The sequence below is a fragment of the Pollachius pollachius genome (genome assembly GCF_949987615.1).
Source record: "Pollachius pollachius genome assembly, chromosome: 8".
Taxonomy (NCBI): domain Eukaryota; kingdom Metazoa; phylum Chordata; class Actinopteri; order Gadiformes; family Gadidae; genus Pollachius; species Pollachius pollachius.
The window spans coordinates 22,992,829-23,018,795 of NC_136941.1; the positions used below are offsets into that span (position 1 = coordinate 22,992,829).

At 47.7% G+C, this 25,967-nt stretch overlaps 1 protein-coding gene across 2 annotated transcripts in view; it reads left to right on the forward strand.

Annotated features, from left to right (window-relative positions):
- Positions 1-18,083: 18,083 nt before the first annotated feature.
- slc12a5a (solute carrier family 12 member 5a) overlaps positions 18,084-25,967 on the forward strand; it is a gene marked incomplete at both ends in the record, with an annotated part of 140,143 nt that continues 132,259 nt past the window's right edge. For both annotated transcript variants that reach the window (XM_079741738.1, XM_079741739.1), the window contains one exon: positions 18,084-18,234. In XM_079741738.1, the coding sequence (XP_079597864.1) occupies positions 18,084-18,234 (151 nt within the window). The remainder of the gene's footprint in view (positions 18,235-25,967) is intronic.

Sequence of the window (25,967 nt, forward strand, 5' to 3'; positions counted from 1 at the left end):
TACTCCCAGTTCTTCCTATATTCGATGAAATACGCTCTTTTAAATACGCCAACCAAGGTGTTTTTCTTTTTTCTTGTTGGCTGTGCTCTTGTTTCTCCCATCACCTGTTCTGCTGGACCAAGTGTGGCTCCGAATCGGTCGTCCATCAGTTCAGCTCTTTTCAGTTCAGTAGTTGTCCCGAAAGGGAAACTTGGTTATCAACAGTGGTAAAGACACAAATACAACATGCAAAAAGGGATGACACAAACAACATGATCAAATACAACCAATAAAATGAAATACCACTGTTCGTTTATACAACTCTATTCCATATGAATTCTTTTTGAAATAAAGCGCTTGAGTGCTGCTTGAAAGTGCCGTCAAGTTGGAACACTTGTTAAGTAAGGGATAATGTATAGAAATGACCGACGTTACCCGGAGTACATTACGAGAGTAGCGTATGTTTGTGCGCGAGAATAGACCTCTGAAGAATAAGTCCCGCCTCCGTGGCTCCTGGTTCCATCGGTCAAATGTCTATGGGAAATAACATGGGTGTTTGAATGACCATACATAATAAGCTCTGTAGGTGGCGAAGAAGTAAAAGCTGCTCACGTTTTGACCTACACACTTTTTCCATCTAGATTCACACTTGGATTTTGGATTGTCGGTGTCGTCAAAGTAGCATTTATTATATATATGAAAAAATTATAAATAATAATTTATAATCGTTGACTACTTTAACGGCACCGACAATCCAAAACCCAAGTGGATGTGTAGTTGAAAACGTGTTCATGCGTGTCGCTAGGCAACGTTCTCGGACCTCCGAGACGGATGGATAATAAAACGCACCATAAGGCAGTGTGTGTGAGTGCCGTCAGCGAGTGAGCGAACGAGCGAGCGACAGCGTGTGGCTAGCCTGGCTTTTGCCAGACCCAACTCAATCGTAGATTGCAAGTTGGTCTCGGGAAGCTATCGTAATTTTCTTCAGCACAAGAGGCGTGATCAATGGGCCTTGTTCAAATGACTCTGTACGCAATTTGTATTGCATTTAATTGTTTATTCGAATTTAGCTAATACAAATGCAATACAAATATAAAGTTAGGAACGCTAATAAATGTAATTTGTAAAGTTAGTGCTATCTGTCTTGTCGCGCTCAATGAACGACTTCGCGAACGTTGTTGAACTCAATGAATGACTTCGCGAATGTTCTTGAACCTTCCTACGTCAATCGACGCGATCGTCCGCGATCATCTGTTGCCAGGCAGGTTTAGAATGGATTACGTATGGATTACGTACCCGGTACAAATTTGGCACCCGGTACAAATTTGGTGTGACACCGCCATTGTTTTAATTAATTTTCTTGCGCGTCGCTGCGTCACGTGACTCACGTCTGCTTCAAGTCCACCACGGAAACTGTAGTCCTGGGTTATGCACGTGAAGTAACGAGTAACGAGCCTGTTTAAATCGCAGTAACGATAAACGCGTTACTGATTTTGACAAAGTAATAAGTAACAGTGCTCGCTACCGCAAAAGTAACGTAGTTACTGTAAAGCGTTACTTAATAACGCGTTAGTCCCAACACTGCCTAAACCTAACCTAACCACTACCACCATAACCCTAACCCTGTTGCGCCAACAATTTAGCCTGTTGCGCTAGCTTGTTAGTTCTTGATTTTTGCTTGCATGTGAATGCACTATGTTCTTTCCATTACATTGTTAAATAAAAATGCATCGTTTAACAAGGTACATGGGAATTAATTAATTAATTAATTAAATCGTATTAATTATTTGATTATTGTTTTTTTACTATTTCTGAAAATACACATTAACATGAATCCAACATTTTATTTTTCAAAGATGCATTCAATAACATATTTATTTATACAACATTGATGTTGACGGAGAACAGAGTGGGGTGGGGGGGCAGTGGAGTGGAATGGAGTGGAGGGGACTTTGCTTAATACTTGTTACTTAGCCTTAGTTTTGTATGCACAATAACGCAAATAAATAAAGGTACGTTCATACATGACACTTTAGGCAGTTTAATATTGAACACAGTGTTAAACAATATATGTAGTGGGGTTCCCTGCTCCGTTACTCTATCAGATAAGGGGTCCTTGGCCTAGAAACGTTGAAGACCCCTGTTTATAAGGCGGTATGGACCTACTGCACAATGACAATTAAATTACTATTCTATCCTTTTCTATTATTTAGCTGGCATATTTCACTATTCTGGATACAGTTTTTTGTTGTGCACTGAAAGATTACCAATTTTAGTAAAATGGACTTAATAAAAGTTCTTTAAAATAAAAGCATCAGTTTCTAGTCAACCTTATTCAATCCGTGCAGAAAGTAGAGTCTCATCCCTTCTGTCTGATTCCAATGAAAGTTGGTGCTTTCACACATACACTTAAGTCCTGCTATTAGTCTGCTATTCTCCCAATGGGCCGTATATGTGAACGACATATCCTGACATTGGTATCCTGAAAACATCCTGAAAAAAGACTACCCCTGAGGTAGTATTTTAGCCGGCAGAAATTACCTTATATGTGAACTTCACACTTGTGTGCGTGTTGATGACGCTTCGGTCTGCATTTGCATGTCATCGAGCAGCACACTGAAATCCGCCTGTTGCCTTGTGTTAGCTGAATGGTTAAAAACGATTTAAATGTTGGCACTGCTTTCATTCGTGGTGAACGCTAAAAGATAGGTCTTATCATAACCCTAAACGTACCCATCATACAATACATCACACAGCTGCACGCGTTGGAGAATTTTTTTTTTTTATTGTTATTATTTACACCAGTTAGCTGAACATTATAGAGTCCCAGCCTTCCCCTCCCTGTTTTCTCAGTTAAACACAGAAATCAACTACTTTTGTCCCAGTGTTTGTTATATGTGAAATGAAGCAAAAAACATACGCTCTCTTTCTCCAGTAACGCAGTCATTTGCGATGCCTTTCTTCTTCCTCGTTTGTTTTATTTGTCTCTAACTCATGCTCCTGTCTTTCATCAATCGATTCGGATGTTACGGAATATATGATGCATCGCTGAATCAACATTTATGATGATCGCGATGAGTTCTGCCTATTCTGCTGTCTGTGGTCAAACCGAAACTAAGAAATAATCACATTAATTAATTAAAGATCCTATGGCATGAAAATGTCACTTTCTGAGGTTTTCTAACATTAATATGAGTTCCCCTAGCCTACCTATGCTCCCCAAGTAGCTAGAAATTTCGTTGGGGGTAAAACGAGCACTAGGCCTTCTGCTCCGCCTTTGAAAAAACTTAGCTCAGACGCGCCGTTTTGGAATTTTCCCCGTATGTCGTCATAAGGGGAGATGCCACCTCCCCTTTCTCTGCCATGCCAGCCCACAGAATTTGGCCCACCAATGAGCTTCGACCGTGCGAGCACCACGTGTGTGTGAGATTACACACACTGTTACGCAAGTGTTGTACACTTCTTTGCTATTTAGATAACCGTTCTGCAGTTGGTGTTATGGCGCATAACACGTTGATTCTTTGACGTCTTTGGTATTTCCACAACAAGTCTGTAGTTGGGGTTATCTCAGCCATGGTTGAGAAGGAATTTGGGGAAAGGAACTTTGGCTTTGACTCCCTGAAGTACATGAACTGTGACATGCTGCCTGCCGCCGGTTGCCGCGAGGCACCACCGCCGCGAAGCACCAGCGCCCGGCAGCGGGCAGCAGGCAGCAGGCAGCGCATGGTTCAGTCTACTTCAGATTGTTGTGGAAGTGGAAGAACCAGAGACGTCGGAGAACCCGACGAAGTCGTTTGTCATTCATAATATCTTCTGGAGGCGCACACAACTTTTGGCCGTGATCATATGTATTATATGATATAGATATCTATGTATTATGTGTTGTACACTTCCTTGTTATTTGGATAACCGTTCTGCTGTTGGTGTTATGGCGCATACAACCCAGTCTCACGGAAATACGTGATACTCTCACGTCACGTCATTTAATCTATTCATTCGTGATCTGGGACACGTCATTTCAATTTTTTCGTGCCAAAAGCACAAATTTCAAACTCATTCTAAAAAGAAGAGATGAAGCAGCTACCTTTCTTCCCGTTGTGGTTTGCCTACAGAGCAGCGCACCTGCAATAAATATATCCGTGAATTGTCACAATTTCTCAGAATCAAAGGTGAAAGTAGAAACGGGTGGCCAAAAGTAAAATATTGTTAAAAATTTGTGCTTTTTGGCACGAAAAAATTGAAATGACGTGTCCCAGATGACGAAAGAATAGATTAAATGACGTGACGTGTCACTTATTTCCGCGAGACTGGGTTGGGCGAATAACACGTTTGACTCTCGTCTCCGGTATTTCCACAACCCGACTCGTAGTGGGGGCTATCTCAGCCATGTTTGAGAATAAATTGGGGGAAAGGAACTTTGGCTTTGACTCCCTGAAGTACATGAACCATGACATGGAGGAGAAAGGGATTGTTGGCCGTGGATGTCTCCCGCTTGAGCCCCGCTTCCCGCTGCCGAGGGACCACCGCCCCGGCGCTGCAAGAGGCGGTGGTGCCTAAGCGCTGACCGCTGCCGAGGCGGTGGTCCCTCGGCAGCGAGGCTCCGGCGGGAGGCAACCGCGGGCAACAATCCTTTTCTCCTCCATGTTGTGGTTCAGTCTACTTCAGATTGATGTGGATGTGGAAGAACCAGAGACGTCGGAGAACCCGACGTGGTAGTTTGAGATTCATAATATCGTCTAGTGGCTCACTCAGCTTTTGGCCGTGATAATATATATTATATGATATAGATATTGTTGGGGCAAAATAACCTGCTGAGCACATCACATGTACATTATAAATATAGCTAACTCCTACCCTAGCTTAATGAGCACATCACATGGCAGTCACCTTATAATATAGTCAACTTTTAACACATAACACATACATGAGAATATAGTCAGGTCAGGGCCAGAGCCAGGGCCCCATATCTCCTCCCGGCAGATGGTAGACACTCAGACAATGCACCAGTCATCCTCAAGGACGGGAGGACCACAACAGGTGATGCTCTGAAGCTCTCCCCCGTAAGGAGGAACACAAGAAGATATACATGCATACACTAGTGCCTGGGAACCAAGGTCAAGTAAAAACACACAGAACCACACACATCTCAAACGCACACACCTCATCACGAGGAGATACAGCATAAGACTGTATCACTCTGGGACTCTTCACCTTCTTCCGAAGCAGACCTTCCACGGAGGCGAAGCTCCGGACGAACCATCAGCGCTGATTAGGGACTTAGACATATTCGATTTCTCACGCTTATGACTCTGTATAACCGTTGCCACTTTACTTAATAAATCCAAGGTCCTCGTGCCGATAGACTTTATTACCTCTCCGTCTCATTTCATCTGGTCCAGTAACTAGACAGACCGTTTTTCCCAACAATTTGGTGACCCCGACGTGATTTTTTCTGAATTGGACCGCAACTGGGAAACGAGAGACGGAGAGCGGCACGGCCTCGGGATCCCGGAGAACCGGACCGATTCCTGCAGTCTCACCTCGCGATCGCCCAACAAAAGGTAGGCAGAACCTGTTGATAAAATCCAAACTCTGCATAGTTATATAGGAACCACATTAGGAGATGAGACTGTGAGAACGGTTCGCTACGGGATATCTCGTGGGGACTAATAGGACTGCACCCCAGCATTTCCCCGTAAAACCCGATTGACCCCGAATGCGTGACACATCGAATATCGGCTCGTTGCATGGTGAAAGAATACCCTCGAGACCATAGGGCCTATAAGAATCGGTCAGTGATACAAGACTACCGATGGCCAGAATATATATGCCTGAGCCATTGAGTGGACTCAGAGGGATGCCTGGGCCGGGTTCGGAACCCAGATGGAATATATGCCTGAGCCATTGAGTGGACTCAGAGGGATGCCTGGGCCGGGTTCGGAACCCAGATGGAATATATGCCTGAGCCATTGAGTGGACTCAGAGGGATGCCTGGGCCGGGTTCGGAACCCAGATGGAATATATGCCTGAGCCATTGAGTGGACTCAGAGGGATGCCTGGGCCGGGTTCGGAACCCAGATGGAATAATCTGTGTATTAAATAATTCTATGTGGTGAGAAGTTTAGAGTCCTTTATCAGGGTTAAAGTCCCTTTGCAAAGGAAACAGTGTGTGTATGCGCGAGAATAAGAGAGAGAGAGACGGAGTGGCTGTGTGTGTGTGTGTGTGTGTGTGTAAGAGGCCCAGAGAGAGAGAAAGAAAGAGAGCGAGCGTATTTTTGGGCCGGCTAAAATATGGAAATATGTGTGCAACGCTTGCTTGCTTTGCTATGCTTAACGCTATTCTGCTGTGTCTGATGATTGTGGGTGCGGGACACAGAATGAGAAGTCTGTCGATATGTTTCTGGGTGCGTCTGCGAGAAAGAGGGAATCTGTGAGTGAATCAGTGGGTGTGTATGCGTGATCCGCTCTATCTTTGTCCGTTAAAACGGGTAAATGTAGGAATAGATAGATTGATAATAATGAATAAATGTCTCTCTGACGTATTGCGTTGCTCTATGGCGTAACCAGCGGAAATAGATAAATTGACAATGATAAATAACCTTTTTTACTGTGTCGCTTCAATTTACTGTTTGAACCGTTAAAACTAGACCTAGACAAGTTGACAAGGATAAATGATATCTCTTTTACTGTGTTTCTTTGAATTACTGCCGGACCTGTCGCATAGATAAACCACAATACTAAACAACATCTCTTTGCCGCGTTGGTTGACGGTTTAGTCTGATTGACGCAGATTAATCAATAAAGATAGATAACGATTATTGGCTATAAAGAATATCTGGATGTATTGAATAACGTCTATAGGCCCTGTTGTTGTTTTTTGCTTCCCTCCCCCCTGTTTTTTCCTCCTTTTTCTCGTTCTCCTCCTCCAAGAGTGACAAAAGTTACCCCCTAGTCTCTCATCCGCTCTTGTGTGTTAGACAGGCCACACAGAGTTATAGCATCAGGGCCGCCATTTTTTGAGTTCTCTCGCTCAGTCCGAAGCCACACCTCCCCCTCCGCCAAAAGTTTAACCACTCCAACTCTTACCCTTCCCCAACCACAGCGCCCCCCACTGGACAACTCCAACCTTACCCTTCCCCAACCACAGCGCCCCCCCCACTGGACCACTCCAACCTTACCCTTCCCCAACCACCGCGCCCCCCCACTGGACAACTCCAACCTTGCCCTTCCCCAACTAGACTGCCCCCTACTGGACCACTCAAACCTTACCCTTCCCCAACTATACTGCCCCCTACTGGACCACTCCAACTTTACCCTTCTCCAACTAGACTGCCCCCTGCCGGAACACTCCAACCTTACCCTTCCCCAACCACCGCGCCCCCCTACCGGACCACTCCAACCTTACCCTTCCCAAGCCACAGCGCCCCCCCCACTGGACAACTCCAACTCTACCCTTCCCCAACTACAGCGCCCCCTGCTGGACCACTCCAACCTTACCCTTCCCCAACTAGACCGCCCCCTGCTGGACCACTCAAACCTTACCCTTCCCCAACTAGACTGCCCCCTGCTGGACCACTCCAACCTTACCCTTCCCCAACTAGACTGCCCCCTGCCGGAACACTCCAACCTTACCCTTCCCAAGCCACAGCGCCCCCCCACTGGACAACTCCAACTCTACCCTTCCCCAACTACAGCGCCCCCTGCCGGACCACTCCAACCTTACCCTTCCCCAACCACCGCGCCCCCTACTGGACCACTCCAACCTTACCCTTCCCCAACTAGACTGCCCCCTGCCGGAACACTCCAACCTTACCCTTCCCAAGCCACAGCGCCCCCCACTGGACAACTCCAACTCTACCCTTCCCCAACTACCGCGCCCCCTACTGGACCACTCCAACCTTACCCTTCCCAAGCCACAGCGCCCCCCACTGGACAACTCCAACTCTACCCTTCCCCAACTACAGCGCCCCCTGCTGGACCACTCCAACTTTACCCTTCCCCAACTAGACTGCCCCCTGCCGGAACACTCCAACCTTACCCTTCCCAAGCCACAGCGCCCCCCCACTGGACAACTCCAACTCTACCCTTCCCCAACTACAGCGCCCCCTGCTGGACCACTCCAACTTTACCCTTCTCCAACTAGACTGCCCCCTGCCGGAACACTCCAACCTTACCCTTCCCAAGCCACAGCGCCCCCCACTGGACAACTCCAACTTACCCTTCCCCAACTAGACCGCCCCCTGCTGGACCACTCAAACCTTACCCTTCCCCAACTACAGCGCCCCCCACTGGACAACTCCAACTCTACCCTTCCCCAACTACAGCGCCCCCTGCTGGACCACTCAAACCTTACCCTTCCCCAACTAGACTGCCCCCTACTGGACCACTCCAACCTTACCCTTCCCAAGCCACAGCGCCCCCCACTGGACAACTCCAACTCTACCCTTCCCCAACTAGACTGCCCCCTGCCGGAACACTCCAACCTTACCCTTCCCAAGCCACAGCGCCCCCCCACTGGACAACTCCAACTCTACCCTTCCCCAACTACAGCGCCCCCCACTGGACCACTCCAACCTTACCCTTCCCCAACTACAGCGCCCCCCACTGGACAACATCAATACCAATCCAACCCCGACTCTCGATCACCCCCTGCTAGAAGAATTATCCCGGTGAATAATAAAGATAAAAAGACAAACCTCCCCGCAGCCGGCCTCCAGTGCAAAGGCGTCCACGACCCCGACCACCCCCACACCAGGCTGCTAAGGAACGGCGAACACACCCACCATGTCGGACGAGCAACGGACCAGAGCGGTGGGCTGGTTGTGCCTCAACGCTGAACCGGGAAAAATATTGAAAGGCCAAGACCGGAAGAAATGGGAGAACCGATGTGATGTCTACATTAAAACCTGGCAGAAAGAGGGCGTGATCCGACACGCGTACATTGGCAGCCAGTATGAGCGGGCAAAGGTCCGTCGCGACAACGCCGGAGCCATGACGGGACGAACGGATGCACTCGAAACCCAAGACCGGAAAAGACAAAAGAGAATCTTAGTATTAAAAGCATTGGCCTCTTGCCTCCCGCCCCACACCCTAAAACCAGCCCCCTCCTCCAGGAATCCCTTCCTAACGGACCAAGTAACCCCTACCCAACCGAGCCTGACAGCTTCACCTTATCCCTCCCTACCGAAGGCCGATGAGCAGGCCCGCCCACCTCCGTACAACCACTCCCTCCCCTATGCCCCGACCGACTTCCAGGTTCCCGGGTCCCCCCATCTCATGTGCCCAGTTATCGAAATAACCCACGCCACATCTCAGTCCCCGGTCACGGTGACCTGGCAAAGACCCCCCCCCGGAACCGGAACGAGCCAAAGAAGGGGTCCACTTCACAAGGACAAACCACCCACAAAGCAAGGAAAGCCCGAAGCTGACAACAGCTCCCTCCCCATGCCCGATGATGCCAGGAAGGGCCGGGCCATTGGGGCAAGAACCATCCAGCACCGAGAACTGGACACCCCCCTCCTCCAGCTACAGCCAAGCCCAGGCCCCCGAAACCAGGCCACCAACACCAGGGGAAGCCCAACCGGAAGCAGAAAGGATGCGTACGCGGATCGGCGTACCTGGCGCCAACACATTGGACTTGGCCTCCTTCCTGATCAACCTATCGTCTAAAGAAGAAGAAACGGAAGTGACAGTAGCAACAACAGAAATGAGAAGACACTCCGGGATTCCCCAGGGGAGACACGAAAGACACGAGGAAAGAGACGAAAGAGGTGAAGAAGACGCAGACACCGTGGAGTGGGACCCAGTGGGAACGAGATGGAAAGAAGAAGCGCTGGCAAGAATGTCCCTCGGCATCGAGACAGAAGTCCATCTCCTGTCTCGACAGCTGCGGGAAAGGAGCGAAGGCAGAGATCAGAGGTGGGGAAGAGGCGCAATCCACAGGACAATTGGCCCGGGCAGATTACAAGCCCGAAGTACCGCAACCCCGATCGCGACCCTGGCCATCACCAGCACTCCACAAGCTGGCCCCCCGACACAACGGAGCCAAGCCCTCGACCGCCGGACGAACCGCGACCTGGATGAGGGCCCAGGACTGATGTTCCCGCTAATGGACACCCCTGCAGGACGAGCGATGTACGTTCCCTGGACCCACCGCGACCTCAAGGGAGTAGTGGAAGACCTTCCCCCGATCAAACAGGGGGCGGGCAAGTGGATCAGAAACCTCGAGCGACTGACCACAGCTGACCGGCTCACCATGGGGGACATCCGAGCGGTCCTCATGAGAGGAGAAGGACCCCGGGCAGTCAACGACGTGGAAACCGCAGCCAGAACCACCAGAGAGCCGGACGACTCCCCTTTCGACCCCTTCCGCCCCATATGGTGGGAGGCCCTGAGGGGCCTATACCCCCCTCAGAACTCAGCAGCATGCATGACCGGCCTGAAAAGAAAACCCAGTGAATCAGCGGGCGAATACCTCACAAGAGCCACTGAACGATGGAAAGACGGATTCGGAACCCGACCAGGAGCCTCCGCCGCCACCGAGGCCATGTTCCGGATCGCGGTTGAGACGGGTCTCTGCACCAAGACCCGCGAAGGCCTCAAAACAGTGATTGGACTCGGAAGAATGAACGCCATGGACTGGGAGGAGGCCATTACACACCACGTGAACCTGGAGCAAGAACGGGAGGACGAGGACGTCAAAGAAGACCGCGACCTGAGGAAACGACTCTTGCGCATGGACGTCAAGAAAGCAACCCAGGAACACAACCGGGACAAGAAGGAGTCCAACAAAGACCACGCCTCCGAGATCATGCCCCTCGAAGTGGCCACGCCTCCGGCCCCGCTGCCTGCCCCCAACCCCTTGGTACAGCCCAGCGGACCCCCTCCGACCCAGATGCAAGCCCCTCCCGCTCAAGCATGGGGGCCCCAGCCCCCGCCGTACCCGTACCCGTACCCGTACCCATCGTATCCATACCCCACACACCCACCCTCGAACCCAGCAACACAGACGGGACCCGGGATGTATCAGAACCAACAGTCCAAACAAAGAAGCGGATTCAAATGGAGAGGAAGAGGCCGGACCCCAAACACAAACCCCCGGTCCTACCCCTGCTTCATTTGTGGGCTCATGGGACACTGGGCGAAAGAGTGCCCCCAAACGGGACAGCCAGCGATGCAACACGACCAACAGGATCATCAGCAGCAACCCGGCCCGACCCACGGTAACCCTGGAAATGGACCGACACATGCCTCAAACCCCGGGACCCCGATGTACCCTCTCTGGGAGGACCCGGGATACAACGGCCAATATTGACGGGACCCGAGAGCCTCGAGAGGGACCCAGGTGGTGAACCTGGGAACGGGAGCCCCAATGGTGGACGGACTCGTAAACCAAACACCAATTCGTTTCATGGTCGACACCGGAGCCACAGTATCCACCATCGGGGACCTGAACCATGAAATCCCGCCCCTCTCCACTCGAACCCTGACTACCATGGGGTTCTCGGGAATAGAAAAGACCAACCCCTTCACCACCCCCTTGCCGCTCACCATCCTGGGACAAACCTTCTACCACTCCCTCCTATATGCCCCCAAGTGTCCCACCAACCTCATGGGTAGAGACATCCTGAGCAAAATCAACTGCCTCATCAGCTGTTCCCCCGAAGGGACTACCATGACGACAGAAGCCGACCAACCGCTCCAGATGATGCTGGTGCATGAACCCCCGCCCCGAAGCCCCCCGTCAGACGTATATTGGATCCGGAACATGACTACCCCGGACGGATTCAAGCCCCTAGAAGAAACATACCGAGAGTGGGCCCCCTGGATCCATCAACAGGGGGACTTCTACCCACCGCACGACCCCCCCCACACGACCCTCAATGTCCTTCGAGACCCAGACGAAAGCTACGACGAACAATGGAGACGCACAATGGAGGGAACCGGCCAGAAGTGCCTCTACGAAACAATGTTCATCGGACCTGAGGGGGTGGCGGCCCTCACCCTTCTCACCCCGGATCAAGAATATTGGTACCGCCTCAAACCCGAGTCCCGACCACACGTGACCCTGGCAGTAGCCAAGCACCACACGGCTATGAAGCTGGGGCCCATGGTCTGCCGAGCGACTCAAGTACGAGAGTGGGCCCCCACCGACAACCCACACATTCACCTAGCCCCTGACAAAGGCTTGATCCGGGTCTCCTTCCCCCAAACGGCCTCCTGGGGGGTGGCAGAACGAGTGGAGTGCGACCGACCGCTCGCCCCTGAGGAGGTCGACACCCCCAGCCCCCTGGAAGCCGAAGACCCCGACGTAAAGATCATGCTAGACGGCCTCCCTCAGAATCTCTGGGCCACCGGCGCCTACGACATGGGGTTTACCCCCCAACACAACATCCAAATACCTCTCAAACCCGATCAAACCCCGATTCATCAGCCCCAATACAAGGTCAGACCCGAGGCAGAAGCAGGGATCACTGCCACCATACAGGGACTCAAAGAGGTAGGAGTGCTCCGGCCCTCTCAGTCCCTTTGGAACACCCCGATTCTCCCAGTGAAGAAGGCGGACGGACTCACGTGGAGGATGGCCCATGATCTCCGCCTAATAAACGACGCCACGGAAGGACCCCCCGAGAGGGTGCCAAACCCGCAGGTGGCGCTCCACGTGGTTAACCCCGACCACCTCTGGTTCTCTGCAATAGACCTGGCCAACGCCTTCTTCTGCATCCCCCTGAACAAAGACTCACAAGACATCTTCTCTTTTACCTGGAGGGGAGAAAAACTCACCTACACCCGAATGCCACAGGGGTACCGATCGACCCCCACCATATTCAACGACTGTGTGCGGAAGGACCTCAAGGACACTGTACTTCCCGACGGAGTGGTTATGGTTCAATATGTAGACGACATCCTGCTCGCCGCGCCTACCAGACAAACCTGTGTGGATGCTACCAAGACCCTGCTCGAAACCCTAGGGAAAGCAGGGTACAAGGTCAAGCGGCCCAAACTACAGGCTGTCCGGCCCAGGGTGAAATTCCTGGGGAGGCTGATCGGAGAAGATACCAGAGACATGACCCAGGATACCCGAGAAACCATCCTGAATTACCCAAAACCCGCCACGGTTCGCCAAATGTTGGCCTTCCTGGGCCTGTGCAACTACAGCCGCCAGTACCTCCCGGAATTCACAGAGCGAACGTCCGAACTCCGCCAGATGGTCACCACAGCCGGGGCCCGAAACCTACGGGCCCCGCTGGAGTGGGACTCAGGAAAAGACACCGCCTTCCATCAGCTGAAACAGGCCCTCCACTCAGCCGCCGCCCTCCAAGCCCCCGACTATACGGCCCCCTTCCATCTGGACGTCACACAGAGGAACGGAAATGTAGCGGCCACCCTCTGGCAGGCAAAGCCCGGCACCCGAAGGATCCTCCACTATCACAGCTCGGCCCTACCCACTCTGGGCCTAGGACTCCCTCACTGTGCCAGACATCTCATGGCCATCGCCATCGCCCTACGGAAGACACAGTTCCTCACCATGAACAACCCCACGGTAGTGCACACCACCCACGGAGTCAAGGCTGCAGTGGAGAGCTCACTCTTCACCCTGTCGGCTGCCATTACCCAGATCCGGTTGACCGAGGCCCTGACAGATCCCTCGGTGAGCTACTCAACAAAAGGAGTAAATATGACCGGAGAGTATCCCGCAGACACAGACGGCACCCCCCACAACTGCGCGCCTCGCATCCTGTCGGAACTCCGAGCACAACCAGACCTCCAAGGGACCCTCCCTCGCCCTGCAGCCTCTGACTTTGAGGACGAGCTCCCCTACACACTCCCAACCTACGCCTCCGAAGAGACACTCCCAGCCCCCGCCGACGACTGTGTCCCCACCGAGCCGGACATCTACCCGTGAGTGCGAGTGGCCTCTCCAGATGCACGGCCCCGGCGTCCTGTTTCCATCACCGTCGGCTGACACCCCACCGCAACACCCCTTCCCTCTTCCCCCCCCCCCCCCCCCCCGCCTGTGACGTGCTAGTAACCTCTCCAGGTGGGCTGCCCCATTCCCGTCCCCGCCAACGGCATCACCCCCCTCCCACCTGAAGCACCCACGACGCCCGGACCAGGGATCTGCGTTCCGGTACCAGGGGCTGCGGCCCGCTCCCTTACGGCTTGAGGGCACCCCTGGCTGTATTCGCTTCTGTACGCTTCACTGTTTTTAGCCGCTCCCATATCTATGCCCGCGTCTACGCAACCGACGCCGGGAACGTAAATGTTGTTGTTTATATCGCTGTCCCACTAGATGGAGCTCGGGGATTCACACGGGCGAGATTCCAGGGGCCTTGATTGCCCGTTTATCAGACGAGGTCCTGAGCGCAGTTGAATAAAAGGGTCTAATGCTCAGGTGGCGCGTTGCGACCACCTGCCCATGATGACGCTCAGGACTATTCCATGGTTTCAGTTGTTCCCGTGCCCCGGGCCTACCCTGGATGCCCCATGCGTGTGATTGCTTGTTGTAACACGACCAGTCAACTCCTCCTCACATCCTTAGTGTGTGGTCCTCTGGGGATGGGTTGAGGGGGATTGCCATTCGCTATCTGCCTCATATCTTCGCTATTATTTAGGGACACGTTTCGTGGTTACATTTCTTTCCTGTGATCGTTAGTGTATTTGTGTGATTGTTGCATTTATATTGTTATTGTTTACTAATGTTATGATGGTAGTCCCGCGCTGGAGTCCTATCCCTCGTACCCCTAATGAGTAAAAGTCGTCTTGCGACGACTTGAGGGGGATATGTTGGGGCAAAATAACCTGCTGAGCACATCACATGTACATTATAAATATAGCTAACTCCTACCCTAGCTTAATGAGCACATCACATGGCAGTCACCTTATAATATAGTCAACTTTTAACACATAACACATACATGAGAATATAGTCAGGTCAGGGCCAGAGCCAGGGCCCCATATCTCCTCCCGGCAGATGGTAGACACTCAGACAATGCACCAGTCATCCTCAAGGACGGGAGGACCACAACAGGTGATGCTCTGAAGCTCTCCCCCGTAAGGAGGAACACAAGAAGATATACATGCATACACTAGTGCCTGGGAACCAAGGTCAAGTAAAAACACACAGAACCACACACATCTCAAACGCACACACCTCATCACGAGGAGATACAGCATAAGACTGTATCACTCTGGGACTCTTCACCTTCTTCCGAAGCAGACCTTCCACGGAGGCGAAGCTCCGGACGAACCATCAGCGCTGATTAGGGACTTAGACATATTCGATTTCTCACGCTTATGACTCTGTATAACCGTTGCCACTTTACTTAATAAATCCAAGGTCCTCGTGCCGATAGACTTTATTACCTCTCCGTCTCATTTCATCTGGTCCAGTAACTAGACAGACCGTTTTTCCCAACAATATCTATGTATAATATGATATTATTTAGAAATGGCGCATTTGGGGAAAGCTCAATGTGCGACTGGCTCGTAGTGGCTGTAATTCTGCACCACGGCTGAATTTCGGGAACATCTTCAAATAGTGTGTTTGGGGCCTACTAATATCTATATTAAAGCATCCATAAAGTAGCAGGCAATGGGACTTTTAACAATTCCATCCGAATATCCGAATGTCTTTTTTCTGTCAATAGACAACATAGGCTTAGCAAGTTCATTGCAAATACATTAATGAAAAGTAGAAATAAAACGTAGATAGGCTACTGTAGCCAGGCCTATACAGAACGCATTTGGCAACATCAAACAAACAAACATAGCTTATGAGAAGTCATCAATCAAGCTATCAGACCTTCGATCATTTATACAGGAACTTGGCCAAATTTCTCAATAACAACTATGTAGAAATCAGATATTTCTCAATAAAAGGTCTGTTTAAATCAGGTATGAAATCAGGGATACGATTTTATGTTTTTACAACAAAAAACTGTGTTTCTTTTTGAGCAACAACATAGCCATTTTTTCTTCTCATACCATGCTCGGGAGAAAGTTATGTGGCACGTTTTCCCTCTATCCTTCGTTTGTTGGTTAATACGAATATCCGCTTTGTCTGGTCCAAGTTGTTTGATGGCTCATTTATCTTCAAATTTTAACCTATCAAATGTTTTTTTTTAACAGAGACTCAGCAGTGCTAATCGCAGGTGCAACACCAGTCGCCATGTCTGCTGAAATGGCAAGTTAAAATTCGAGTTAAAACAACAACAGTCCTAGAATATGACCATGGGGCAGACGACTTTACGACCATATGGGCGTCTTATAGCGCGGATTGCAATTCTTATTACAGCCTGCAGGGTTACGCGAGAAGCATACGGAGGGACGCTGTCGCTGAGCTGCCCTGCCCCAACATTGCATGACACGTTAAACTCAACTAGAATCGCAGACCAAACAGACCAAAAATAGTTGGAAAGCCTACAGAAACTATAGATAGTTAATGTGACAATCACATTATTAAAAATAAACTTGGAGCAATGATTTACTGAGGAACTATTTTTTTGGGAGAATGCTTTTGCAGGGAGTTCGCTGCCCCACCTGCCCATATGGACGGCACGCACCTGGTAACCTGGCCAATATTTTATCGTTAACCTTCGTTCAAAGGTTTAACAAATCAACACACTTGTATCTTAAGTAATCTGAAAACAGAAGTTCTATCACTTTATACTTTTTTCAAAATCACAGTATAAGATCCATGTCGGCTTTTTTTCAGTTGGTCTCATTGTTTTACGCTGAGGCAAGAGCACGAGGATGTGCAGGCAGTGTTGCTAGATTGGGCAGTTTTTCTCGCTCAATTTGACTGCTGTTTACGACGTTCAGGCAGCACTGCCAGATTGGGCGATTTCCCCGCCCAATTGGATAACTTTTATTAACGTTGAGCACAAGGCGATTACATACAATTTTGGGCTATTTCAGATTCTTCAGTTCAATTCCTTTTACATTTCTGAGTGTTCAGCAATGCTTTGCGCTTTTCATTCAGCTGTCAATTTATTTGTTTCCAACCATTTACATTTTATAAAATGGTGTGCATGTTTACATTGTTTACTCCATTTAGAATTTCGAACTCTGTTCAAATCCCTTCACTTGATTTAAGCCATATAACGTTTCTTTATGTCTTAATCTATGTGGCTTCATTAAAAAAATATTTTCAACCTCACTTTGTACTACAGCACTCACCACATTTTCTGCAGGAAATGCATTTTCTAGTATTGTTTATATTGTTAATAGCCTACAAGTTGTACCATATATTCTGTGTGTTCATGTAGGCTTATAGTGTTTCATATAGAGCGTTGTCATCGACATGATAGTTCCTTTGTTTCTGACTGCAGTCAACGCGAAATAACGTTACTTGTTTTTAATACATTTAAATTCAGTCTTGAATTCCATTAATATATCCTTTCAACATTATGTATTCCTATCTTTTATTCTACCAAAATTACTACAAAGCTCTGTATCATTTATTTTTACTTTTATTTTTTTTATCATATATTCTATATCAACATATTTTTTAACATGTAGAGCTCATTTCCTCTACAGCTCTTACAACAACTCCCTAAATGTCCATTAATCTAAGAGAAATCATGGTTGCTGTTGTAAGCATCGAGTTCAGTGGCAGCAGTCATCGTTTCCATGGTAACACTCCATATGGTAAGTATTCTTTGGATGGTTGCTAATCAATACCTCTACGGAGAAAATGATTGGGATTTTTACTTCCGGAACCACAGTGTTGCGCTCTATACAGGGATCATAAACACGACGGCTCTAGGACCCGGAGCAGCAAACATCACTGAGACACCGGTTGATGCTGTGGATCACTCATATGGACCACTCCGTATCCCTCCTGTATCCTGTAGCCTATGGATCACTCCGTATCACATCACTGAACAAAAAGACCCGGCTCTCCCAAGACGTAGTATTCGGAAAAAAACTTGCCAATTACGTCGAAGGAACAGGTGCATTGCAAAAGTGAAATCAGCTCTTTCCCTTGTCCTCATTGTGGACGTCGTTCACCGTTCATCTGAAGCGTCCATTTACCGAGGCCGAGCCCAGGTCGTTTAACCCGTCTCCGGTCCCCCGCGGCGCGGTGCCGGTCGGTCACCATGAGCCAGAGGTTTACGGTCTCCAAGAGCGACCGGAGCGCCTCAGACGTCCAGGGGGAGGTGAACCAGCTGTTCGAAGGAGATGAGCCGACTGCCAGCTGTCCACCGGACAAAGAGGCTGAAACCAGCGCCGAGGTGGTGGTGCTGAAAGGTAGGAATCATGTCGCCGCCTGAGCGGTTTGCTTTTGGACGCACGTTTTTAGCCGCGCGCTGCTGGGTAACAACGGCGCCACCATCAGACTGTCTTCAGACACGTGTGTGCGTGCGTGTGTGTGTGCGCGCGTGTCTGTGTGTGATTGTGTGTGTTGGCCCTTGTTTGGTTACTGTCTGATCAAGAAGACTGTAATTTGTCATGTAAATATCTTCATTCTGGTATATTCTTGTCATGTCTGATTCTTGTCATGTCCCTGAATTCTTCACTACAAGGGGATCTTTTTAGTTTTTGTTATTCTTTGAGTGCGTGGCTGGATCTCATGATATAGGCCTACCGGCGGTCTAAGTGAATATCAGCCATACCCATTTCCGAACAAGTGCCAATTGCAAGACGCTGCCCCCTCTTTTCCAAGGTTATACTGATTGTTACCAGAATATTTCGGTCTAAGTGCATCCGTAACAACAATTTGTGCATTACAATCAAGAAAGGAAAGGCGACTTCATTGGTGCCCAGCTGTTGAAGTAGGAAATATGTATTTTTGCCCTGTCTCAGATATCCTTGCAAATTGATGAGTTCCTCTAGTATCTTGGAGATACTGATTTAATAGCTACAGTATTAACATGCATGCCAATAGTTACTAGGTCAAATTAGCATGGTTTTGCTCATTTGAAGTGGCTACAGAAGGGTTAATTTGGGTTCCATTCTGTAACAACTTCTCTAAAGGCTAATAAAGGGGTGCATGAGGACTAGTTCAACCGAGTTCAGTACAGAAGTGACTGAATTTCCCGCTTAGAACCAGGAATATAATAGAGGCATTCATGGAATAAACCATAAAAGTGCCACTATTCAGGTAGTCATGTAAATATATATATACTTATGCGAAATCGATCAATACTCTCCCACTGCGTAAGCTGATGATGAAGACCTAATCACAGTTTCTGATTATCAATCAGAGCCTACTCTGATTCCCATTAAAATTGTTATCGAACATGTAGACATATATTGTATATGTGTGAGTTAGGGATGTAACGGTACCCTGAAGTCACGGTTCGGTTCATACCTCGTTTCAGACATCACGGTTCTGTACGAGTTCGGTACAATGAAGGGAACTACTTTACTACTGTAAGTGACTGGGAAACCGAAGTTTTCCCACACTTGCGACCTCAATGAGGCGGGCGGGTCCAACTAACTCTTGTGGGTCGCCGCCACTCGCCACACTCGTCTTTAGTGCTGCTATCTCTGATCGCATATCGGAGTTCGCGTTCTGTGCATGCTCGAGATCTCACGGCCGGGGGACGTTAGGAAGTAAAAGGAGAAGGTGGTCGTGTTCTTGTCGCCATAGACATATAAACAATTCTTATTTCTTTATAAATATAAATATTTAATTATTTCTTTATATGTTTATGGTTGTCGCTGTCGGGAAACGAGAAACGGCGATTTATTTAAAAAGGTGACGCAGAAGATGGAGGAAGCCAGTGTCATGCCATTACCCCCTATAAGAAGTGTATCATCATCAACATGCATTCAATACATACTACGCTTCGATTTCACCCAAGGCTGAATTAAAAGTACATGTTTTCCTAAACGTTGGTTATCAACGAGGTTGTAAACTAGTAACTTCGGGCACAATATATATTTTTTTCTAACGACATGTTTACGATATTTATTCATTCATTGAACCATGGCCGAACTGACAGGGATATTCTCTGATATTATGGCTGCGCCGGGTTCTCCGACTCTGGTGCTTCCACAACAAAGACTCGTCGTAGTGGGGGTTATCTCGGCCGTGGTGGAGAAGGAATGGGGGGAAAGGAACTTTGGCTTTGACTCTCTGAAGTCCAGATTGAAACGCAACATGGAGGAGAAAGGGGTTGCTGTATGCGGGACAGCTGTCAGTTGACTTCGGGTCCATGTCATTTGAAATGACATGGACTCGAAGTCAACTGACAGCTGTTTACTTAAAACATCTTTCTCGAATGCCGGCTGAGCTTGTTGTTGCTGGTGACGTAAAGAGGTCAGCCGGTGGCTCTACTATCACTAGTTGAAATGGGTACAGTGCTACCTATCCTACCGGGGCATGACATGCTTCGGCCAATGAATCGATTTTCTCACAGCCATGTATACTCGGACAATTACAGTTGTCCAATTGAGGAGCATAGTCAAACTATGGCTTTAATCTGATTAAGCTGTGCATGTAAACGTACTGACTCACTCACTCAGTCGACCGGCGACCTGACAAAGAAACAGTAGCACTAGCCTGAAGAAGGAGCTCGGCTACCTAGACGCCAATGAGGGCTGCAGTTTAGTTGTCCGTGAAGAACTCGCGTATCTAACATTAGTTCTGCATTACATTAATTAATTCGCACGCAAATTTTTATCTAATTTTATACTGTGTATTCTCCGTGTAATTCATGCACCAAACCGTGACGTCCGTACCGATTCAGTTCAATGTGAATACATGTATCGTTACATCCCTAGTGTGAGTAATACATCTTACAAAAAGCCTTTCCCCATTCCTGGGTGTTGGATCAGGGCCTGGCATGGCAGTGCCTTAGCACCAGCCTGACGGAGGGCCACAATTAACCCAGGGCTGAGAGATGGAAACCGCTGATTACCGATTCAGCTGCTCCCCCTCCCACGCCCCTTCACTCTCCTTTCAGAGGTCCGACCCACAACCCCTCCTCCACAGTAGAGGGAAATAGACAATGAGAAAAATGCCCCGTCAGCATTTCCCAACAACGTATTTTATTAACATTTGTAGTCGTCATCATCCTCATGAGATGGATAAAAAAAATCCAACTCGCAGAACCAAGCTCAGCAGCAGTCTGTGTTCCTTCAAGAGGTGGAATGTTTTTGTGGTAGGACTTCCACTCGTCGAACATGCAATGCTGTGGAGAGTGTAGTCTCTGAATCATCCATCTGTTTCTATTGGGCAGCCATTAGGGCTGCACCATATCGTTCTCCTATTGAAATCGCAATACGCGCATGTCCGATTGCTGGACGTGCAATATAATAACAATTATTATTATCATTATCATTTTTTTTTTTTTTAAGAAAAATGGTACAGTTCTTATTTTCCATGGCTAATTTACAAGAGAAGTCTGTCTGATATGACATAATGTACTCTGATTTAACGGTTCTTGGATACACAACGCTTGTTGACATACAGGCTCATCATGCACAGTGAACCACCAATCACTTATGTTGATCAGTTTAAGATCAGACAACCAAAGCAGTCGTAGAACAAAACTTCACAATGAGCCAGCAAGAAGATTTAATTCCAAAGAGAATAGCCAGTCGGTTGTATGGAATTATCTTGGTTTCAGAAAAGACAATGTTAACCCAAAACAAGTGCCTTGCAATTGTTGCCACAACAAAAGGCAGCACGACTCATTTATTGTCCCATTTAATTCACCACATCAAGCTCTGTATAACGAGTGCAAAGCCAAATCTGAATGCCATGCAAAGCAAAAGCAAAAAACTATTTTGGATGCCTTTGCAAGTGTTGCACCATCCGAGAGCGGCCCCAAAGGGATCAATGCAGATAAACTCCGCTACAAAATCATCCAAATCATTGTACAATGATCCATTCCTTTTTTCTTTTTTTTCTCATAGTGCAATATGTATAGCAGAAAGACCAAATATTACAATATGATTTATTTCCAATATCGTGCAACCTTAGTTGCTATGGCGACACACCATGCATTTTCACCAGTGTTGTTTTGCTAATGTTTTTTTTCTTATCGGTGAAAGCACTTCTGTATAATAATCAAGGATTATTAAAACATTAAGCTAGCAACATTTCTCCCTCTTTTATTTTAGTTGATTATTTCTTCTTTTATTTTATTAAACAAGGCTTGGCAGAATTCCAACAAAATGTCAGTAATTCACTGAATGATTCCTAGGGGTAATAGTATAGCATGAGAAGCATGTACAATATCTCAAAGTACTCTGCTTGAATTCAGAAATAGGAAAAATAATGAACAGGTCATTATGCTCATGTGTGCTCTATTTTTGGAACATGAATGAAAGGTTAAATATTCAATGTTCTCTACACGCTAGCTTCTTCCATTTTCATTGAGAATCGGTAGCAGTTGGCTAGAATGCAAAATGTAGTCAACTATCTATAATAGCTAATAATAAATGGAAAATGTCTAAGCCCTCCAATCTAAGACGAGTCAGGACTAATTTACAGTGAAATCCTTGCCAATTTTTGAACAATGTCTAGTTATAGAGCTGCACACACAGGCATACCATCTAGACTCGAGGATGCATTGTGTTGTGAATGCAGCATGTATCCAGACTAGTGTCATGCGTGCATTACTGCATTCTGCATAAACACACCTTCACCTTAACTCACACCTGTGTCAACGGTTGCCGCTTTGGCAGTTTCCCAGAACCAAATCAATCCCAGTGTTTTTTCCACGGTGTCATAAACCAAATGCCTTGCTCTCATCTACCACGCAGGCCCCATGCAAAGTCTACCAGACTGCTTCCCCACCCCTCCCCCAGCCTCGTCAAGGGCTGCTGATCGATGGGCAGGGAGTGAGGTGTGAGCTGTCTGTGGTTGTCGACGGTGGGAAGAAAGCAGACACCCGCTGGCCTGTCTAGCGGGCGTCCCCTCTGCCCTTGATCATGCAGAGGAGCTTGAGGGAGAGCTATGTTAACTGCAATGGCTGGCCGGGCTCTAGGAAGGGGAGTTGATTGCTGTTAAGATGGTTTATAGTTCATATCCGCTCTGGTGTTACAGAATAGAATGTTACATTTTTAGTGTTCAGAATACACGTTAAGAAAAACATTGAGGACATTGGCTTCACTTTTTTGTTTGCATCTTTTCTCAGAATATTATGAAATTGGCAGGATTTTTGCAAAATGTTTTTGTTCCTTTGCTAAGAACATGATGTATATTTTGCGACTGATTATGGGCTTTATTGAATATATGCATTCCTGTTATTAGCAAACAATGTACTTTTAGGGAATTCCTAATTCTTGCTTTCGACAGCGATAATGATGTGCCAAGCCTATACGTGTATTTTTACTGTACAGGGGAGTTTTGAATTGCTACTGCTTTCAAGGGACCAGGAGATACAAGACTCTTGGACCGTTATTTGGCTGCACTCAAGTGTAGCCCCAAAGGGGAGTAGTCTATTCGTTTTTTATTTGATAGACTCAACAGCTCACCTCGTATGCTCTTCCTTAGTCCTTGAGCAAGCAGGTCTCCTCTGTCCCGACATGTTTTAGGGAGATCTGGCTGGTTCCATTTATAGAGCATTGAATTATTAATGAACTCCATCGGCCTTGGCTTGGTTTCCTGCAGTTATTCAGTCAAAGGGTGATTTCAGCAAAAGGGCCGCTTACAAGAGTGTGTGTGTGCGTGTGTGTGTATATATGTGTGTGTGTGTGTGTGTGTGTGCGTGTGTGTGTGTGTGTGTGTGTGTGTGTGTGTGTGTGTGTGTGTGTGTGTGTGTGTGTGTGTGTGTGTGTGAGAGAACATGAGAATTAGTCAAAGTGAGGTGCTTTTCAAAGCCCAGAGCATTGGCCCTCACTGATGAGATGGGCCCTGTCCGTCCATGTTAATACATGACCATCATCCCCGCTCCGGGATCAGAGGGGCAGCTTTGACAGTGGCCTTAATCTGTGTCAGCTTGTTCCCTTTTTTCATTTCTCGGGGTCAAATACTTAGCGGAACAGAATGACCCAGCATACGAACCCCACTGCCCCCACAACCACACCGACAGCAATCAAGCAACCTAATGACCTCACAATTGCAATCAAATGACGGGTTGTGGCGATGGTTTTAAATGTTTGTGTGTGTGTTCGTGTGTGAGATAGGAACGTTCAGCCCTCAAAGATCTGATCATTAAATGAGTCGTCCTCGGATTTCGATGGACAAGCAAAGTGTGTGTGCACTTTGATATGTCAAGATGGGTTTGTTCACACAGATTGGTTGCTTGATGAGACTTTTCTCACCGTGAAAACAAACTACAAATTAAAACAATGAAGCATTATTTTGGCTTCATCATTGTTGGTGGGACTGTTACTGCTATGGTTAACCAATACTTGAATAGACCAATTTGCTGGTTGGCAGTGATGATTATCTGTCACGGACAAAAGGCCTTTTCATGGCCACGTGTTTGAGGACCAACATCCCTGTGTGTGTCTGTGCGTATTTGCATGTGTTCATGCTTTTGTGGGCATTTGTAAAAAAAGACCAGCTTTTGTGCATGCCAGTCCTTTTTGTTTTTCTGCCATCACTGATCCTGGGTGAATAGAAGATGGGCACTTGATTCTGGACTGGTGACATTGCATTATGCATGTCGCACTACTCAGCTCCTCTTAACCACCTAGTGGCGGCCTCTGTACATTGCAGTCTGACTTATAACTGAATATGATACGATATTGAGATATTTTGGTCACAGCGAAAGTAAGTGCTGGTAAGAGGATACAAGGTAAATTAAATATAAATTTGGAAGATGTTCATGTTTGTATTCAGTTTATTCCAAGGCATCTAATCCCCAGAGGATATGAAAGGATTATTTTCAGTTCCAGAGTCAATCCGCTGTAGAATCGAAGACTCCCAATGTAAACGTCCCTTTGTTAATGATGACAACAAGACATCCTTCATGAAACATCAGATGGCCAAAAGCACTCCCATTTGTGCATGCAGACAGATCACCACCATCACCTCTTTGTTTGATACTACACGTCCATTTGTTTTATCCTCCTCCGTCTGCCTACACAATAATGTCATTAAAGGGCTGCCCACGCTCCCTCAGAAGCCTCATTGATTTCTCATCACAATAACCATTAGATGCACAGCTCAGCCATCACTTACAACGTTATCCCTCTTTAGCTGTCAAAGGTAGGGGTGGGGGAGGCCATCAATACTGTTTTGATCGATACAACTCGTACGCCTTTACCTGCGGATGTCTGATGCCCTATTTATATTTTATGAGAGCTGTTTAAATCGAATCAGATGATCAGAGGGCAGTTCATTGATGAGGTTCCTTCCATCTGAGTGGATGGGAGTGCAGTGGTGTTGATTACCACCAGAGGGCAACCGATCAAGATGAGCACTCAAAAAACAAACTGCTTCTCAGTATTTTCCAGCAGTACCTCAGCGAACCTTAAAGTCATTGACCATAAATTCTTTCTACAACTTAAAGGTCAACCATTTTAAGGTAAAGTATGACATTATATATCATATGTATATACATATATATGATATTGGAATGTTCTATGTTCAGTCAGTCATGTATTCCATTGCATTAGATTAGAGATATCTAATCCTGTTACTAGGCAAGGGTGCTGCATTTACACTGCTGAGTCAACAGGGGGCACTATGACCTTTTATATACATGAGAGAAAGAGAGCATTGTGGTTATGTAAGTGTGTCTGCGTAGCAGGGATGGGGGTGGAGAGCAATGGATAGAAAGTGACAAAAGGACCCTAACATGTAGGCAGGCTGCCGGGCAGATCTCGGTGACGATAACATGGAACGAAAAGGAGGAAAGGTGGAAAAAGGTAGATGTTAGGCTGGATGATGTCACCTCATAGACCTGCCATGTCTGCTGCCATAGTAACTCACAATCTTACTGATATTTGAATTGTTGGATCCACATCACTACCTGCCTTGTGGGATAATTTCTATTTATATTAACACAGCAAATCTCTTCTCTGCCGTTCAAAAACAACATTTGATATTTGTTTTTAATGTGTGGTAATTGCAC